The sequence below is a fragment of the Lepidochelys kempii genome, chromosome 4, assembly GCF_965140265.1.
Source record: "Lepidochelys kempii isolate rLepKem1 chromosome 4, rLepKem1.hap2, whole genome shotgun sequence".
NCBI classification, from domain to species: Eukaryota; Metazoa; Chordata; order Testudines; family Cheloniidae; genus Lepidochelys; species Lepidochelys kempii.
Window position 1 is genome coordinate 34,545,455 of NC_133259.1, and position 21,199 is coordinate 34,566,653.

Here is a 21,199-nt window from a genome sequence, read left to right on the forward strand (position 1 = left end):
GCTAGAGAGCTAAGTACCACAAAGGTTTTATAGAAGACTTTTGCAACTTGGATTCAAACCAAGGTTGATTCTGATACTTAACAAGTTTTTGCATCAGTGTTGCCTGCTGGTACTGATGATGATATTGGCCCAGATTCAGCAAAGTAATTAGGCATGTGTTTAAGTCCATCTCTATTCAGCAAAGAATTTAAACACTTAGTATAATGAACATGTTTCAGTTGAAGTCAATAAGACTTAAGCAGATGCTGAAAATTAAGCACACACTTAAGAGCTTTGCTGAATAGAGATGGACTTAATTGGTTTTGGAAACACGATTGGGTTAGCATCTATACATATCAATAGGAAGGCAATCTCAAGTCTTCTGGAAAGAGGAACTACTGATGGCTAAGAAAAATGTAAAGAAACATAAGAAAAATATAATCGTTGTATGGTTCTGGAGTCGTGAAGGAGCAAAAAAGTCAAAGGTGTGGAACAATGCCATATATCATTATTGCTTTGAGAGACAATAACAGGGTACAAGGAAACTCAAACATTAATAGTGAACAAATGGGATTTTTCATGTTAGAACCACAAACCATAGCAATTGAAACCTAGATTTCCCCTAAAATATCCCGATGGAAAGCTATTCAGAGCTCCAGAAACCTGAAAAAATCTCCATGCTGAATGCATTATCTCTACCTTGTATAACCTTGTAACACCCCAGGAATTATTAGCAAGACTTAAATTTCCCCATTAGTTACGTTTGTTGAAAGAAAAATATATGTGCTGGAAGTTAGAGGAAGCTCAGTGTGTCGAATACAACTTGCTGTGGACCCCTTTATCTTTTAAAAACACAAATCTATGATGAGACCTCGTATGACCTGTTATGAAAGTGTCACTTACACATATTAAAACTACTTTGAAAAAGCTTTAAAACCAGCATTAATTAATTTATCCCCCAAAAGATGCTTGAGATAACAGCATACATGAAAGTTGTACCTTGTTCTATTTTCTCAGCTCCTTTTCTGCAATACCTTGCTAAGCCTATTCTCTTTCATAGCTAAAAATTAGACGAAGGTTTTTAACCATCAGAGGAGTGAAGTTTTGGAATAGCCTTCCAAGGGAAGCAGTGGGGGCAAAAGATCTATCTGGCTTTAAGATTAAACTCGATAAGTTTATGGAGGGGATGGTATGATGGGATAACATGGTTTTGGTAATTAAATGTTCATAAATAGGCCCAATGGCCTGTGATGGGCTATTAGATGGGGTGAGATCCGAGTTACCCAGGAAAGAATTTTCTGTAGAATCTGGCTGATGAATCTTGCCCATATGCTCAGGGTTTAGCTGATCGTGATATTTGCGATCTGGAAGGAATTTTCCTCCAGGGCAGATTGGAAGAGGCCGTGGAGGTTTTTTGCCTTCCTCTGTAGCATGGGGCCCGGGTCACTTGCTGGAGGATTCTCTGCTCCTTGAAGTCTTTAAACTACGATTTGAAGACTTCAACAGCACAGATATAGGTGTGAGGTTTTTTTTGTAGGAGTGGTGGGGGAAATTCTGTGGCCTGCATTGTGCAGGAGGTCAGACTAGATGATCATAATGGTCCCTTCTGACCTAAATATCTATGAATCTATGGTAATATTTTTTTTCTTAGTGACACACTAAATCTTAAATATAATTACACGCTTTATTTCTTCGTGGCTGCAACTTCTTCCTCTAGTAGAAGAGAGCTGTAATCGCCTCATATACCAAATAAAGGCAAACTATATTCATTCTTCCCATCTCCTTAGGCGATGCATAACTTTTGGCTCCTAGCTATTCCTTAATAGTACTTCCTATGGTATTCAGATTTTTATTTAAATGTATGCAAGCCAATATTAATTTGATACAAATGAATGTAATTTTAATGACTACATAGGTCCATCAAGAAACTGCATCTAATATAGTACACAACACAAATGCAAATATTTTTTCTTGTATCTATTTTCCCTGTATGCTTTTATTATAACAAACAATGTTTTTGTAATAAGTAGCAATAGGCCTGGTACCAGAGTTTGGACCCATATGCCAATCTCTGTGATGGCCAGGGTGTTCAGATGCAGGATTGTGATTTAGACCCAGATCAGTTGCTGTATTGCAAAACTAGCTCCACTGAAAGTTTTGTCAACTTTTTAGTCTACTTCACAACATTCCAAGATGAACTGATCTAATGGCTGCAAATGCCTCTCCAGCGCATCATCAAGTATCTACAACCTATCCTGCAGGACGATCCCTCACTCTCACAGACCCTGGGGAACAGGCCAGGCCTCACTTACAGACAGCTCCCCAACCTGAAGCAAATACTCACCAGCAACTACACACCACAGAACAAAAACACCAACCCAGGAACCAAACCCTGCAACAAACCCCAGTACCAACTCTGTCCACATATATATTCAAGAGACACCATCATAAGACCTAACCATATCAGCTACACCATCAGGGATTCGTTCACCTGCACATCTACCAATGTGATATATGCCATCATGTGCCAGCAATGCCCCTCTGCCATGTACATTGGCCAAACTGGACAGCCTCTACGCAAAAGAATAAATGGACACAAATCTGACATCAGGAATCATAACATTCAAAAACCAGTAGGAGAACACTTCAGTCTCCCTGGTTACTCAATAACAGACCTAAAAGTAGCAATTCTTCAACAAAAAAACTTCAAAAACAGACCCCAACTTGAAACTGCAGAACTGGAATTAATTTGCAAATTGGACATCATCAGATTAGGCCTGAATAAAGACTGGGAGTGGTTGGGTCATTACAAAACCTAAACCTAATTTCCCCAATACTAATTTCCCCCTACTGTTACTCAGACCTTCTTGTCAACTGTCTGAAATAGGCCACTCTCATTACCACTTCAAAAGTTATTTTTCCTCCCTTGGTATCCTGCTGTTAATTGAATTGTCTCGTTAGACTGACTTCACACTTGGTAAGGCAACTCACATCTTTTCAAGTATTTATACCTGCACCTGTATTTTCCACTCCATGCATCTGATGAAGTGGGTTCTAGCCCACAAAAGCTTATGCCCAAATAAATTTGTTAGTCTCTAAAGTGCAACGAGGATTCCTTGTTGTTTTTACCAAAACCTTTTCTGACAGCTGTCACCTCCAGCCTCTATAGAGGGGTAGTAAGTATTAATGGGTCAAAGCCACTGAGATTAAAGCAATAGTTAAATTGTTCTCCAAAGAGAGACTCAATCAGCTGCATGTTGTTAAAGAGGCCTTGGCTTGTGCAAGGACTCCCATACAGGAAAAGTTGCCATTCCATTTTGGCCATCTTTTCAGTAATTCATATGGTTAAGTTCGCGTGCTGGTAATTAGGTTTGAGAAGATGAGATAATTGCAAAGTTTTGTTGTGCCCTTTCCTTATACATGAATCCCATTCAAAGAATCTTTAATAATGTACCTATTTGTTTATTCAGATTGCTGTTTTAATTTTAAATTTTTTTAGCTCTGAATTAACTAATTCTGTACCTTTTATAAGGAAAAGGCATATGCCAGGATAAGTAATAAGAAGATACCTGTGCAACTTGCGTGTACAGAGAAATTTGCACAATTGGTTTGAGCACAGAAATAGTAATAAAATTACTAAAATTAATAAAATAAAATTGGGCAAGTCACTTAACTACTCTGTAAAACCTATCTCAAAGGAAAGTGCGCTGGAAATGAAAAATGCTACTATATATATAGTGCATATATATAGTATATATAGTTAGTTTGTGTATGAAATCTGCCTACTCTTAATAAAGCTTGGGAAATAACTCTTCATCTCTGATATCATTACTTCTCTTTACTCAGCCGTTTACAGACCTACCAGTGTCAGATCACTGAGCCTAATCTACTACAAGTGAAAGACATAGCTTTGCCAGTAGCCAGCTTATCAGAAAGTTTGATAATGTGTTGTGATACTCTTCTCAAAAAATGCCTTGGCATTCTGGCTCACAGCTCCATTTTAGGCTTGCTATTCACAAAGCCATGTCACTGTTCAATGGTGATGCCCTCTGGAGAGCACCAGCACTTTGAGATCAGTATAGAAGATTGTTCTGAACATAGAAGATAAGATGCAAGTGGCTAAGAAATTTGTAGCTCTCAAGGTTTTGCAGCAAAGGTTCTACATACAAATATTTTCTTTTCGAGTCTCATTCATTTGAATATGGTGGCAAAAAATCTGCATATAAAATATGCAGTGTAAGGGTGCAGCTTCTGTGCAGTTTTATAGAGTTACACCCAATTGCATGCTGTCTGGTTTTAAACAGATGGTCTCTGAAACCAGAGATTAATCACATCAATTGGGACAAAAATTTAGTGGTTGCCCCAAGGATATGATGGTAAATTTAACACTATAGGAAGTCTGGCATAATAAAAAACTAATGAGAAATGTTTTCATGTTATAAAGTGTGTGTGTGTGATATATATATATTCTATATAATATATATATTTCTGCATCTTGTAGCTTGGAAACATCAAAAAAGACAGAAACTGGATCTTATACCATGTGGCTTTACTATTGTGGATGGCTGAACCACATATATTGTGTTTTCCAGACATAACTTCTATATTTTAATGTGATGAACAAGCAAAGAATGAAGGGATTTTTAATGGACTAAATTCCACATTAACAGAGTTAACAAGCCATCGGCATTGCACTATGAAAGCAGCTGGTTTACAAACACTTCTTTGCCATTCTAAACATTGTGAGTGGTTGTAACACTGTCAAATAAAACCAGAAGCTCTTCACAATGACAGTTTCTGTGTTCCTGGACAGAAATGGTGTATATTTGATGATAATACAAGGCCAATTTCATCTGAACATTTTTAGGGATTGGTAATTGATTGAATGTGCTGGCATATAACAGAGACAAGTTAATAAGCATATTTTGTTGCTCACCTGTCCATCAGGATCAGAGTTCTTTATCCTCCAAGGTCATATCCAACTAAGTGGATTCCATAAGATCGGATCTGTGTTTTATAGTCAACATTTTAAAGGTGAACTTAAAAAGGAAAAAAAGAAAAGTTCTTTGAGATCTAAGATCATCAGTAGAATACATATTTAGACATAAAAGTTAATATATAAAATACATTATTTGCTTAACTGCACAGTACTTCAGTTTTGAATTTCATGCTTTCCCCCTTCAGTTAACACACTGTGTTTAAGGCACAGGAATAGGTCAACAGGCCTGGCTTCTAGTTGCCATTCCTTCATCCATTTCCTTTGTGATTTTGGACAAGATAGTTATTCTCCCTTGTTATTTCTCATTTTCCTTGTTTGAAACACAGGACCTAACTTGCAGGGAAATGGTGAGATTAAATTCCTTAATGTTTGCAAAGTGGTCTTGAGGATGCCATATTTACTGTAAAAGATTGTAAATATTACCTTTAAAGTCGTGCATGGAATGCAGTTCCCTGTGCTATTTTATCTGTTAGTGATGCCATTAACTGTTGCTGTATGCTGTAGTTATAGCAGGTAAAAAGCTGTTAACTTTTATAAATATTTTGTATATAGAAAGGGAATTTTGAACCTCTTTCCCAGTCATAAAATTCCAACTTGGTCCCTATAATAATACATTTTGTTTTGCAATAAAAATGACTTAACATGGTAGACTCGATGGCTTTGGTAATTTAATAGGAAGCCTGTCACCCTGTAACTGAAAAGTGAATCCACAAAATCTATAGGATTCAGACATAAAACTGAATTTTTATTCTAAACTCACTTGATCATGCCCAGCATTCCACCGGGTTCTAAGACAGGGTAGTCCCTCACCATACGTGCTGCAGTTGATAAATACAGGAAGGTGGGTTGAGTAGAGAGTTTCACTTTTAACTATGACTTCCCTGGCTGTAACATTTTTAGAATGTCATTTTGATAAGAAGAAGCATTAATAGAAAGCTAAGTAAGAAAATAGGAATCTGAACAGAGCATATGAGACCCAAAAGGAAGACTGCTAACTATTCAAATACGGGATTACTTTCAACAATAGTGTATAGCTCAATTACTAGGAGTCCCTAAATTATATGTGGTTTAACAAGTGTTACATGCAGGCAAAAATTCTGGCATTGGTACTAGTCCTCAAGCAAGAGGTTGAAATCACAACCAGTGTCAGCCATTCTTTAGCAAATATTATTTCTCTAAAATGTTTTCCTCTTCGCCTTCCTGTGTCTAATATCTTAAGAATTACAGTAGATACTGATAAAAGTAAATTTGTATTTAGCCAGTCAAACTGGTTGCCACTACTGTAGTTAATGTTATGTCAGGAGTTTCATAATATATTTATACATGTTCATTGCTTTTGGAACATGTCTTCATTCTGGCTGAAATTCTTCAAGTTCAGTCACAAGCAAAAAGTAAATTTAAAAAAAATCTAACTTTTTTTATATAGAAAGATTGGAGCAAGATCACATCAATTGTTTTTGCACTATTTGACACTGGGTGACACTTTTCCCACTTAAAGTAAATTTTAAGATCTTTTTTAACTCATACATAACTCAAAACCAACTCAACATTGCACTATGACCCTTTTTTTGTATGAGTAAATAACAAAAACAAAACTATGAGATTTTAAAAGTTGGTTTTGCACATTGTGGCAGTAACTTGTTAACATCAGAGCTAACATCATCAGTTACATGTTATGTTAATTGGGACTATGGAGAGAGTTTTCAACATAACAAGCTTCCTCTGCAGACAGTTTTCAATACAGAAAAAGATTCTGAACGGAAATCTTTATGATCCTGCATAGCTTATAAATTTTCCAAGAATGAATCTTTTTTCTATAAGAGCAGAAAAAACATCATGAAATATTATTGGGTATTGTTTGAGAAATAGTATGTGTTCATGAACATTTACTACATATATATATACTGTCGTTCATATATATGGGGGCAGAGGTAAAGTTATATTTTACATTTCTAGACTTCTGAACAGGACTATTTCTGAAGCACACAGGGCACAAAATGAGACAGTTTGTGCTCCAAAGAGCTTGCAGTCTAAAAAGAGAAATAGAAGTTGGAATACAAAGGGGAAAACAGGAAAGAAATGTGTCTTTAGTAGAGACTTGCTTGAGGGTTGAAAGGTGTCTTGGCAAATTGGTATGGAAGAGGGTTGACATAGAAGAAACGAGATCTTCAAAACTGGCATAATTGTTAAATGATTAACCTTATTGTTATGTTAAAGAATTTTTTTTTTGTATATTAATGAAGAAATAACGTGGAAGTCACCAAAATATAGGAAGCAGATTTATTCAAAAGTAGTACAAGGAGTGTTTCTATTTACAGAATACACGATACCAAAGCATAATGCACAAAACTAAAATATCTGTTAGTATTACTATTACATTGCAAATAAAGAGGAGAATTAAACAAAACTATCCCAATTTCCCAGTTTTCTAGCACCACAATTTTACTGGAAGGCCTTTTGTAGTGAAGACCTGGTTTGGGATCAGCACTTGGGAAATGTACCGCAGGACTGTATGGTAAACAATACTGGTTCTATCACAGTTGCTGTAAAAAATGCACGTTTCTTCCAGGGGCCGATGAAACATTACAGTAACTACCTGTGATAGAGTGTATTTCCCCGCACTGGCCCTAAAAGGGTAAATTAGGACAGGCAGGCCTAATTAACCAATTAAGCAGCAAGTAGGGGAGAGATGTAGGCTGCAAGGAGGCCACTAATTAGAAGCAGGCTCAGCTGGACAGGAACGGGAGGGGCCTGTATAAAGCCCAGGAGCGGAGAGCAAATGAGAAGGAGTCTGTAGTCACTTCCTGAGAGGAGGGAGAGTAGGTTGGCAAACCCAAAGAGGGAGGGGAGCCAGTTATGTAGGAAGAAGCAGAGGGAAACAGCAGCAAGGGCTAAGACAGTACAGGCCTTGGCTGCATGTTATAGGATCCCTGGGCTGGAATCCAGTGCAGAGGGTGGTCCTGGGTTCTCCTACTAGCCACTGGATAGTTACACAAGTGACACAGGGCATTGGAGATGTCAGCCGGACAGCTGGTCTGGGAGGACTGCAGTTTCCCCTGAAGGGGTAGAATTTAGTGACCTGGCCAGAGGGCCACACCGCAGACCAGAAGCTGCAGCTCGGAGAGCAAGAGAGGCTATACGCTGAGAGAAGATGATGGGTAGAGAGACTGCTGAGAAGGGTGCAGCACCTGGCGGAGCTAATTCCCAGAACAGCCAGGAGGAGGTGCTATGAGCGGTAAGGGAACCCCAACACACTACCACTGTATTTTTACCTCAGCAGAGACCTCTCAAAATAATACGTGTTAGAAGAAAAACATGTTGATGCACCAAGCTTGTCAGTTTACTTTCTACTGTAAAATATCAGTTGAATATTCTTTAATGGTTAAGTTCTACACAAGAAATGCAGCATAGCATCATTCATTTTCATAACATGGGATGACCTATAGCTCCCATGGTCTTATGTTTCCTTTTAATGGCTATAACTGTGCCTAATTCTTAATGGCCAAAATCTCTGATTTCCATGTGCAAATACAGTTTGAGTGTGTGCAAATGAAAGTTTGGGGGCACCTAAAGTTGGGTGTCCATAAATACAAGCTTCTAATATTGGCAACCCTAGACTTTGCTGGTAAATGCTTAAGGCACCTAGTTTTCTTCTTTTCTAGAGATGGCCTTGATTTTTGTTGGTGGTACATTTTCTTTTATAGAGAGAGTGGAAACTTGACTGTGGTCTGTGAATTTCTACCATCTATTAGAGAGCTCAGAAGGCTGTGCATAGGAATGGAAAGTGCATTTGGTAACAAACAGTACAATAAATTCTCTGGGTTTTTTATCATTTTTCCCCCTGCCCAAAAAAGTCACAGTGACAGGTGGTAACATCATGTAGTCAACCAAAAGTTGAAGAATCAGCTGGACTAATATTCTCAACTGCTGTGCCATTGAGAGGTGTCATGAGTTCTAATGAATATCTGCCCATAGGGAAACAAAATACTTCCCCAAGGATTATTCAAGCGATGGAGAAAGCCTGCAATAACCAGAAACCATGGTTTCACAGAACCTCAAACTACAGAAAACCCTGAGATTGATGAGTAGTAATAACATTTTCAGAGAGTAGATCTGAATTTATGAGAATACCAGTTGGTAAATTATACAGACAGTAGTATTGGTAAAAACTTGCTTCTTTAGACCTTGACAATTACAAGGAAGGAAAAAAGATCTTGCCTTAAAAAACTGCAGAGTTGGCAGAGCAAGCTGGCACAGTAAATTACACACATTAGTATTCTGACTTAAGTGCGACCTGTTAGGTTGTCCAGGCTTTGAAATGTAGTACTGCATCTTTGAAAAGCTCATGAAAGTGGAATATTTCGTTGGTATTTGTGAGTTTATAATTAAGAAATACATAACAATATACTCCATGTTCTGTATTACTATCATGTCTAATATCAGTGTAACAGGGTGGCTCACCGCTTAAGGGCTGGAGGGTTAGGCAAGCCTGATTACAGAATGAGCCATACCTGGGAGAGACCAGGTGACTGCAGGCTCCTACTGCTCTTGGGCAATGGAGACAGCTAGGACTGAGCAGGCTCCAGTAGAGAGTCCTGGGAGTTAGGACAGCCAGATAGGGCCCACTAAAGCAGGAAGGGCCCCATGCAGCAAGGCCTGGGAGGAGGATGAGAAACTTTTGTTTGTGTGGACTTTTGGATGGACTTGAAAACTTTATTTAATTAAGTACAACCCAAAAAGTGATGGGAATGGACCAAAGAGTTTTGAGTTTCTTGAACAGCTCAAGAGAGGAAAGTGAGTTAGGCTGCCTGTAGCATGACCCTAAGCCACATGGGAGGTGGCTGGACCTCTATAAGCAGCTTTCGCTGAATTGCTGCTTTGGATCTTTGTCCCTTGGATGTTGTTGTGAGATATATGTTTCAAATGGATTTAAATGAAGAACATCATTGCTTGCTTCTCCTCCTTTTCTATAATGAAAAATATATTGGCCTACACAAGGGGTGGGCAAACTTTTTGGCCTGAGAGCCATATCGGGGTTCTGAAACTGTATGGAGGGCTGGGTAGGGAAGGCTGTGCCTCCCCAAACCCTAACCTCCCCCTCCCACTTCCCAACCCCCCTACTCCTTGTCCCCTGACCACCCCCTCCTGGGACCCCTTGCTGCTAACCGCCCCCCGGGATCCTACCCCCTATCCAACCCTCCCCGTCCCCTGACAGGCCCCCCTCTAAAGGCCTTTTCAGAATGTGGCCCTGCAAACATGGGCAGAGGACTCAGGAGGAGCCGGGGCAACTGTGCAGCCGGAGAGAAGCGGCAGTTTCCCCTTCAAAGCACCACTTCTCTCCAGCCGTCTGTGTGGCCACTGGTGCTCCTGCTGAGTCCTCCGGTCGTGCTCCCGCCACCTGCACCGCCCGCCTGCTCCCCGAGGCTGCAGGTGAGCCTCCATCCCTGCTCTCCCCTGCCCCTACAGTGCAGCCCCCTCCTGTGCTGGCGGCACGGCGTGCTGAGGCTGTGGGGGAGGGAGGATAGTGGGGGAGGGGCTGGGGGCTAGCCTCCCCAGCCGGGAGCTCAGGGGCCAGGCAGGACGGTCCCGTGGGCCATAGTTTGCCCATCTCTGGCCTACACCAACAATATGTTCTGTTCTCTTTTCTGAGTGTACTGAGTATAATGCACCTGAACGCTACAAGGGTGTGTGTGTGTGTGTTTGTTTCTGACCATGTTCAAAGATCCACAAAGAGAAGAACGGAAAAATAAACTTGGTAATGTATTGGGGGAAAAAAAGTCCAACCAATTAATTTAGAATTACACTTCAGAACACAGGGGAGCTCTTAAAGCATCATTATGGTTCTTACCAATGCAATAAATGCCAAAGATGTCCGTGATGGATAAGTCATTAATTTACAAAGCTACTGAAACTTTATTTGACTTTGAGATTCTGCTCATGCTCTTCAGTTGCTTTCCCCAATACCGGAGAACCAGATTCCGTAAGCACTCTCAGGCCCTACTTCCCAATGAGGCAAGTGATGCAGGAGCCATGGGTTGGGGACTTGAGTCTCCTCCCATTCTCTGGAAGGAGGAAACCTGGCAGCAGCAGAGTTGCTTTCATGAAAACAGTAGACTGATGACGTCGTCTAGCTTTTATTGCTGTAGGGAGATCAGGGTGGATTTGATTTAAATCATGATTTAAATCACTAGTCAGGAAGACTTGATTTAATCATGGATTTCTACATAAAAGTGCATTCTTGTTGGTTGTTATAACCTTAATACATATTCTTCACAACTCAGAGATAGATGAGACCCAAAGTGGGTCTCTTTTATGGCCTGCTGCTATTATAGGATTTCCCTTCTAGTGAGAGAATGGTATGGTAGATCTCAAATCAGTGAAGGCTACACTCAGAAAGACCTCAAGACTTCTGGAATATGCTGCTCAAACAGTTTCACTTTTGTTTCTACTGCCTGTCCCTCCCTTCTCACATTATCTCCAGACTTCTCCTTGTCCAGATCTATTCCGCCCCTAACAATCTTCTATTCATTGAACTTTTTGAAACTTTTCACTTTTAGAAAGAGGTAAGGGATTGACTCTGTGTTCACAAATGTGCAGAGAGAAAATAGGGTTGAGGTCTGTTATTTCTCACCTCTATATAATAATTATTTATTTTTATTTAAAAACACATTTTGCTGTTAACAATCATGTTATCTCTGGAGACACAAATCCACATTTGGGAACTGCAAAACTAAGCATCTCTGATGGTGTCTTCTAGACTGAGCACTGAGTCCCATTGGTTAGAGCGAAAGATTAACCTAAATAATCTATACAGAAGCCCCTGGAATCCCATAAGATTGGGTCCCTAATCCACAAACTATTGGAACTCATTTATAAAACTTTTCTTAAATATTACATGAATATATTGTCTCTTTGAGCTACAATGTATCTTAATTAAAACTATCTTTAGATGAATTTTTTTTATTTAAATCGGATTTTTTTGAGGAAAAAACCTATTTCAGGGTAGGCAGCAGGGATATTTGCTAATTTTACAAAGAAAAACAGGTGTTTTTTAAAAAGAAATTAATAAAAAAAGTTAAAAAAATAGTCAATGATTTTCTATATAGAATAGGGAAAGGAAATTCTGTTTTATGTAAGAAAATTGAAAACAGAAAAACGTAAAAGACAAAACAAATAAAAGAAGATAACAAACTGCCTGTGACTATAGACATGTGTCTTTCAGTGACCTGAGCAGTTTGTCCCTGGCCCTGCAGTCAGACCTCCGTGGCAAAAGGGTCTGCCAGTGTGGATCCACTTGCAGGACCCCGGCCTATGTCTGTATGTTGTATCTGTTTCCCCCCCACATCTGTTTTTTCCTTTTTATATTGTAAGCTCTTTGAACCAAGGAATGTGTTTGTTGTCCTGAGAGAGCATGAAGCCTGATCCTATTTGAGGTTTTTGGGTGCTACGGTAACACAAATAATTAACTAATTTGTCTTGTGTAGATTAAACCAGGTCTGCTTCCGGTAATTAACTTGCCTTTGGGTATTCTGGACCAAATTCCTACGATGTAACTCCACTGAAGTCCACAAGATGAAGTTGGCCCATTATTTCAAAGTTTTGGTTGGAATTATATTTTTATTGATACTCTGGAAAACTCTTATTAAAAGAAGAAACTAATTTTGATTCTAATGGGATTCTAGAAAATCTAGTGACCATACTTTGTTGATGAAACTAGCCAGAATTTCATCATTTCCTCCATTATAAGTGATTAAAAGTGATTCTTTCCCCTATTTAGGAGAAATGTGTTCTCACTCTGTAAAGTTACTGTGAAGCCATATCAATTTCCTTCTGAGCAGATACTCTGCTCTACCTGTTTTTTTAAAAAAGGGAGGAGGGTTTGAAAAGGAGAGAATATCAGGGATTTCATTTGAGCTCAATGGGCTTTCACATCAGTGACTTGTAAAGCGCTGAATGGATTGTAATCAATGTACGATACGGTTCCGTGGCAAATGCTATTTCATCTGTTTGTGTTTGTGCGTTGACACTATAGGCAGCAGTCACATGCATCTGCACTCACAACCTGTACTATCGTGCTGTTCCATACTTGGCAGAGCCAGTGATAGAGAAGATGTTTAATAACATGAGAGGGAGTACCATAAAGAGAAGGGGAAATAATGTACGTGCAGTGCGTGTGGCAGTGAGGAAGAGGTGAGAGGGGGGAAATTAAGATTAGGCTGGGGCTTTCAAAGGGCCTGAGAGATTTATGTCTCAAACTCTCATTGAATTACAGTGGAATTTGAGCAACTGCTTCTATTAGGTTCCTTTAAAAATTTCAGCCCTAGTATTTATAGCTGAAGTACATATTTTCCAGAGAGAGAAGTTTTTGTGGTTCTTTCCATGTCACTCAGGACCAAAAACTATAGTGGCAAACAGTTGGTGGATGGAGATTTTATCTGGCTTGCTATTGTGCGAGCAAAGAAAACAAACTGCAGTTGATCCTTTTAACTTTCAAACTAAAATATGTTCACTACCCTTTGACTAATGATTTCACAGTGTGCTTTCACAAGTATGTCCTACAAGGTGTAGAAACTTTTGGTCTGCTTGATCTCCCACTTGACTGGCCAGCCCAGCTTTTCAACTGGTACAGAGAATACATTAAGCACTGGTTCGTCCTTCAATCCAAATTCAGCGGTAGTACCTGCTCCTTTTCTCTCTGCTGAGGTTTTGATATAAATCCCCTTGATATAATAAATTCCAAACATGTCCCATCACAACCTCTTCTTTTACCATCTCTCTGTAATAAGAGCAGGTCTGTCCCAAAGTGCAGGTGTCACCCTTTAAAATATTTATGCACTGCAATCAAATCTTTCCTATTCTTTTTTTTTTTAAAGGCTAAATATGTTCAGCTCTTGAAGTTTTGCCTCATGGTGGAGACCTTTGTAAGGATCTGTAGCCTTTCTCTCTATGCTTGAATCGATACATATATTTTTTTTCTTAAAGTTCTGACACAAATATAAACCTAAATGTTAGCACTTCTAAAACTTTAATTTAGATTTGTAACATACAAACCCAACACCCCTATTCCAACATCTGGGCAGCTTTGACAATTGTTTAAAATCACAACTAAGCACAAACCAACAGCAAGCAAGCAAACTTTTCATTAAAAAGAAAAAATAGGAAAAAAAACCCACCAAACACCTCACCCTTTCTAAGAAATTGCTCCTCAACCAACCTCCTACTCTTCAGAATCTCTCCTACAAAGCTCAACCCTGTAGTATGACCTGAAGGTCAACACATCTAGGATATTTGAGACCAAGTGGGTGGGGAGCAAATTCTGAAGCCAAGTGATGCTGGCAGGACATTCTCAATGGCCATCTTTTAAACTCTTCTACACAGGGGGAGGAGGCTTCAGCATGAGCACCTCTCCTGCTTTTAACTCCAGCAGTATCACATGAAGAGATGCAGTCATTCAAGGAGGCAGGTACCACACCAGTTAGGGTTTTATGTGTTTAAAACCCTTTGTCAATGCTTCTACTTCAAGACAGTTGATTTTTTTCAAGGTCAAGTAAAAATTACAGTATAATTTTGCTGTGTGCACACACGTGTAATACAGAAGATGCTGCACTGCTCAAGATCTCCTTTGATATGGACCAACGGTTGTCAAACTTTTTTCATTTCTGGACCCCTAAAAAATTTCAAATGCAGGTGTGGATCCATTTGGAAATCTTAGACATAGTCTGCAGACCTCCAGAGGTCCACGGACCACAGGTTGAAAAGCACTGTTTTTGGTAACAACAACCTTTTGTGGACCCCTTTCACATAGTCTGCCGATCCCCAGTGTTCCACTGATAATAGGTTGAAAACCACTGATACAGTTTCAAGCATGTGGCAGAGACTGCTGCTGTGTCATGCTTCATCCAATGCCTGATTGGCTCACGCCTCAGGCTCTGTAAATCCAAATTCCTATGCTACCTTTCTTCTCCACCCTGCTGTGTGTAAGAAAGATCGTCTGTTTTCTTAACACCATAAAAGACGTGGAAAATGTACTGAAATTTGCTGAAAGGAATTTGGAAGGAAATTTTTTGTCTTGGCATGAAATACAGTTGCAAAAAGAATAGTTCTAATGATCTCCATCTGCTGTAGATTAAAATAGGTAGGAACCAGTGATGTAAATTGATCTCCTATGGAGGGATGAAGAACAGTGGTGGTTGAAATAAATGGATCAATGTGATTAGTATTATTAAGCTGCACAAAAGCTGGCTTTGAGTATTGTGGGGCCTTCAGGAGAATGGGCTTCGCAGTCTTGTTCCTAGCAGGGAGATGGGAGTAGATGGAAAATGTGTTTAATGTAAGTGTGAGATATTTCAGCAAAACTTTAAGTAGCAGACCATTCTTATGCCTATTCTTCTGCATCACTATGATCTCAATAATTTCCTCCTGTGCTAGAAAGAATGTTACCAGTCAAAAACATACTAGTAGATTTTTTTTTATTTAGCCTTTCCCTTCAAATTGCATTTTCTGTTCTGCCTGCAGAAAGTATAAAATAGCAAGAATTACTCTCTCTTTCATTAGGTCCCCAAATCTTCATACATGACCATAATCATACTGATTTAACCCTGCTGCTATAGCACTCCTTTCTTCTCTCTCTGCTGACAGCTGTATTAATTGGCAATTGACTTAACTGCAGGCTCACATATGTGCATCATTGTGTTTGTGTCTGTTGGCCAATCTGAATTCTGTGCTCTAATTAAAGACAAAGGGAGCTGGGCTAAAAGCATTTGATACTCCCTTGGGTTACTGGCAATAAACCTGTTGGACTTTAAATGTGAATATATGAGCAAAAACAGCATAGGAGGGGAATGATGATGGTTTCAACATTATCTTGGATATAGATACTTCACCTGGATATAGATACTTCACCTGGGATACTTCATCCCCTTTGGGTCTGTGGCCCAAGGTTAAACCTACCTGCAGCACTGTTTTCTTGGGAAACTTGTTAGGGCTGTCTGCCGTGCCACATTTACACACTCTGTTAATAATTGTTCATGTGTTCAAGCTGTTTTAGTCATGCTCATCTCCGCTGATTACGGATGTCTGCTGGGGCCTTCTCTCATTCAAATATTTTTACTGGGTGTTTTGAGTGAGTGAGTGTTAGCCAGGCACAGTCAAATAAGAGCCCAAACTCTAGTGAGATTTCTCTCTCAATAATGGAAACAACAGCAGAAGAGATGATTGTTTGCTTATGACCAGGCGAAATGTTAGTAAACTACCTTAGAGTCATCAGAGGTTCCTGCTGAAATGTTAGTAAACTATCCTATATGGACACATATATAGATAGAGGGATTCTGTGACTGGCAAGTTGGTTGTACTTAGCTAGACTCTGTTCCTTTCAGTACTATTGTTAATGCTAACTAGCAGGATTTTTACTCTCTTCCTTCAGGCTAACTAATTTTTTACCTTTGGCAATTGTTGCAATATTTTGCTCAGTCTGAGACTCGATAGGTCCTTTGTACCAATTTTGTACTGTTTGGGGTGTATAGGAATCAATGAAGGTAAAATGTATGGACAGTTTTCTTTGCACCATATTGTTACAGCTGCAGCATACAATGTGGATACCTATTATTGTATCAGTGCTGTATTCTCTTTAAAGCAGTAATCTGAATTTTGTTTTTTTCCTCCTCTTGTCACAGTCTGACAGCAATGCAAGCTTCCTTCGAGCTGCCAGAGCTGGCAATCTGGACAAAGTAGTGGAATATCTGAAGGGTGGAATAGACATCAACACATGTAATCAGGTAAGAGAGACTGCATGGGCATCTGTTTGCTGTACACAAGTATTGTATGTAACAGATAAAGACCCTGCAAATAGGAAAACCTTACATGGCTTTATGGTTTAGATCAATTTAAGACCTTCACAGTCAAGTTCTGAGTCAGTTTGGGCTACATTTTCAGCCCTGGCCTTTTACTTGGAGCATCCACTTTGGCACAGATGACTACGCCCACAGCACATATTTAACAGAACATCTGTATTGTAAGCAAACAAGCCTTTCTGAGCCCCTTATTCCTGGCAGTACCACAATTCAAACCACACTGAAAAAGTACTTTCTAGCTAAATAAATTGGCTTTGGGTGTGAAAAAAATGTTATAATTTAATGTAAACCTTGGATTCCCAATCATACTAGCTGGGAAGAGTTTGTTCCTGGGCAGTTCTTTCTCATGGATGAGTGCTCTGCAGCTGGCTTACTACTTTTTTCTTCCAGCTCCTCCTCTCGTGTCCTATCTATTGTGGTAGCAGAGTGTAGTGAGGTTCAGCTTCCCAGCTTTAACAGTCACCTATGCAAGCTACCACCCCACCGATATCTGTCCACTAGTTATCCCAATCCTCCTCTTCACACTGCTACTCATGCACTCACTCTTTTTCAAACAAATAAGAGGAACTGATATTTTTCATATTATATGCAGTGGTGTTTAAGGCATGTCTGTCCTAGGATATTAGAGACACAAGGTGGGAGAGGTCTTCAGGACCTGAAGAATTCTGTGTAAGCTCAAAAGCTTGTATCTCTCATCAGCCAAAGCTGAGATTTACCTCTCTCCCACCTTGTCTCTCATTTTTCATATTCTCGTTCCAGCAACCCTGTGTGACTTACAGTGTTTTGCTACTGTAGCTCACAGCATGAGACACTTAGCCAACCTACAAACATGCAGGTCATGCAAACATGCAGCCAGTATTTATTTATTGTTATTTATTTGTACTGCAGTAGCATCCTCAAGACCCAACTGGGGATCATGACTCCATTGCACTAGGGATTGTACACACTTAAAATGCAAAGATAGTTTCTGCCCCAAAGAGCTTGCAGTTTTAGTATGTGATAAGACACAATTTGGGATAGCGGCACAAAGTAATAATGAGACGACTATAATGAATGTAAAAAGCAACATTCACAGCACACCAAGTGCCTAGCCATTGTTAAGTGTTGTGTGGGCATCTTTACAGAGAGCTCCTCACATGCAGAAGAGAAGAAAGTGTGAAGGTGCTTGTGTGAAACTTTGATTAAAGAGCAATAAAGGCTGGTAACACTAGCAGAGCCAATGAGGAGGTTGATGGCTCTAGGCCATATAAGAGAGAGGCCGTAATATGGTTTTAAAAGTGAAAAGAAGTAATTTGTCCATGATGCAGTGGAGAATGAGGAACCAGTAGAGGAATGCAATTCAGTTGAAGCAACAAGCCAGGAAGATGATTTCTGCAGCAGAGTTTTGAATAGATTTAAGGACTGTGGGCTATAAAACTATTTTTGTGAGCTAAATAAATAAGATAGAGGAGGAGATCTGAGAAAGTGAATGTTTGTTTTACATGCATTAATACCATAATTAATAACTCTTTGGGGCAGGAACTGTCGTTTTGGTCTGTGTTTGTACCGAACCTATGACTAGCCTCCTAGGTGTGACAGTAATTCAAATAAATAATAATTAATGTAATTATTATTATTGGTCAAGATTTTTAGCAAATTTGGTATTTTGACACACATTCCAGGAGAAATGAACCTTGCCAAATTGCAATATATTGTGTTTGTTTGTTAAGTACACAGAAATAAACATAAAGATCTACATGAATCTAATTTACTAATAAGCACCCCAATTTGAGTCCGCATTTTCTTTTTTATATCAAGTTTTTTTTTATATCTAGTTTCCCATGATGTTTCCCTAGGATGATCTGATTACATTACTGCAATTTGATTGCTCAGGAGGTGTGGCAAGTAAACATGAAAGAAGATAGAAACAATGTGTTTGTACAATTCACAGCTGTTGTATAAATGCCTAAACTAAATAGATACAATAACTAAAAAATAAAGCTATATAATTCTGCTGTTAAGCATGTTGGTACCAAATTGTGAAGTTGGCAGGGGACCTCTTTACTTTTATGGTGATTCTGCTACGTCCCTAAACCCCCCCGTGCACATCTTGCTTTGAATTGCCGTGAAGTAAATTTTCCCTATAAGGCATTTAACTCCTAGAGCAGAGGTGGGCAAACCACGGGCCACGGGCCACATCCGGCTCGTGGGACTATCCTGCCTGGCCCCTGAGCTCCCGGCCGGGGGGGCTAGCCCCTGCCCCCCCTGCTATTTCCCCTCCCCCATAGCCTCAGTGCGCTGCGCCCACCTGTGCAGGAGGGGGCTGCACTGCGGGGGCAGGGGAGAGCAGGGAGGGAGGCTCACCTGCAGCCTCAGGGGAGCAGCTGGGTGGCGGGAGCACGGCAAACGTGGGTGGAGGGTTCAGGAGGAGTACTGGGTGGCCGTGCAGCTGGCTGGAGAGAAGCGACGCTTTGAAGGGGAAACTGCTGCTTCTCTCCAGCTGCGCGGCTGCCTCTGCTCCTCCTGAGTCCTCTGCCCATGTTTGCAGGGCCACATTCTGAAAGGGGCTTTAGAGGGGGGCTTGGATAGGGGGCGGGGTCCCGGGGGGCCAGTCAGGGGGCGGGGGTATGGATAGGGGTCAGGGAGCAGGGGGGATTGGATAGGGGGTGGGGTCCCGTGGGCAGTTAGGGGCAGGGGGTCCCAGGAGGGGGCGGTCAGGGAACAAGGAGTGTGGGAGGTTGGATGGGTCGGGGGTTCTGAGGGGGGCAGTCAGAGGGCAGGAAGTGGGAGGGGGCAGATAGGGTTAGGGTTTGGGGAGGCACAGCCTTCCCTACCTGGCCCTCCATACAGTTTTGGAACCCTGATGTGGCCCTCAGGCCAAAAAGTTTGCCCACCCCTGTCCTAGAGAGTCAGGTGGAGGATCTGTGGATGTTTTCCATAAGCAGGGCATTGAGAATCCACTCAGGCAAAAGAAAGGCAATTTATAAGTAGGTTGGGACAGCTACAAAATTAGCCCATCTCTCACCAGGCCACATAGGTGAAAGATGGATATTGAATCTTTATTTCTCAATTATAACAGAAGATGTATACTATCACAACGTAGGGTGCAATCCAGACCAGTGAGGGATTGTGTCACTACTTGCCCAGCAACCCTGTGTGACTTAGTGCTTTGCTGCTGTAGCTCACAGCCTGAGACACTGAGCCAACCTACAAACATGTAGGTCATGCTCTGAGTGTTTGTGTGCTGTGTAGCCAATCCAGGTTCAGCAGCTCTGACCCTAGTAGTATGTCTATGGCCCCACAATCCACTCAGGCTTCCACCAGCCTTGGTTACATCAAGGTGACCCCAGCACACTTCCAATCCTGAATTTTCACCAAATCATGTGCTGTGTAATGTGAAGCCCTCTTCTGGACAGTTCAGAGAAATAACAGAGTAGTTTTTTTCCTCTAAAGACAGAAAAGCACATGACAGCTTTTTAACTTAACCATGGTAAATAACCCTTCTCTGTATGGTTTATGGTAAAAAAAAATAAAACAAATATTTTAACAGGACATAGGTTAAGTGATGCCAAATAAAATGAATAAAGTTAGAAAGCGTTGCATGTAAAAGTGAAAATATGCATCTAAAAATTTAAAACTGAATCTAGCAAGGTACACGCTTTGTTCAAGATGGTTTCTCACCTATATTCAGTTTCCAGAGATGACTTCCCCCCCATCCCCTGTGGTTGAAGGACCCATCTTTCTCAACTTTCAAGAGCTCTGTTGCCTTGTGTCGGTCTAGTGATGGATGCCAAAGATGGCTTCTACCTTTTCTTATATCGTTCAAAGACTTTGTTTTAAGAGGCAGGATGACCTCATGCTGTTTTTCCTTTCCGGTGGACTTCCCATCACCCCTTTCTGATTTCTGTGTAAATGGGGCTTACATTGTTTTGATTCCACTGTGCTGAATTTACATAGGAGACAGGTAGATAGCTGCCTCCTCTCTTGTCTGAGAGGGAACCTGTTTCCCACTCTTTGGCCACAGACTTTAAAACCTAATATTAAGTATCCTTATTTCCTCATATAGTGTTAGTACATACATTTCATCATGGTATCAATCACCAGTGTGTCATTAGCTTTCAGAAAAGACCTCACTCTGTACAGTTTTATAATACAGTTATATTGTATACAATCAGTTGACACAATTGCTTATCATTTGAGGTTCAACCCCTCTTCCTTTATAAACCATTAAATGTTTGAAATGGATTCTTCTGAGGGTTATCCCTCAAAGTAAAGTTTATTCAGGCTTTGAGGAAGGTGACATGGAGTCTGGTGGTGAAGGACACTTCATGCTCTTTCTTCCCCCACTTGTTAGATTAATAGCTTTGTTTACCTAATGTGTAGAAATGGACCT

General features: G+C 40.4%; 1 protein-coding gene across 28 annotated transcripts in view; it reads left to right on the forward strand.

Annotated features, from left to right (window-relative positions):
- ANK2 (ankyrin 2) overlaps positions 1-21,199 on the forward strand; it is a 572,992-nt gene that overhangs the window by 328,955 nt on the left and 222,838 nt on the right. For all 28 annotated transcript variants that reach the window (XR_012158530.1, XM_073340925.1, XM_073340929.1 and 25 more), the window contains one exon: positions 16,651-16,752. Coding sequence is in view for 27 of the 28 variants with exons in the window: in XM_073340925.1 (XP_073197026.1) it covers positions 16,651-16,752 (102 nt within the window). In the remaining variant the exon portion in view is untranslated. The remainder of the gene's footprint in view (positions 1-16,650; positions 16,753-21,199) is intronic.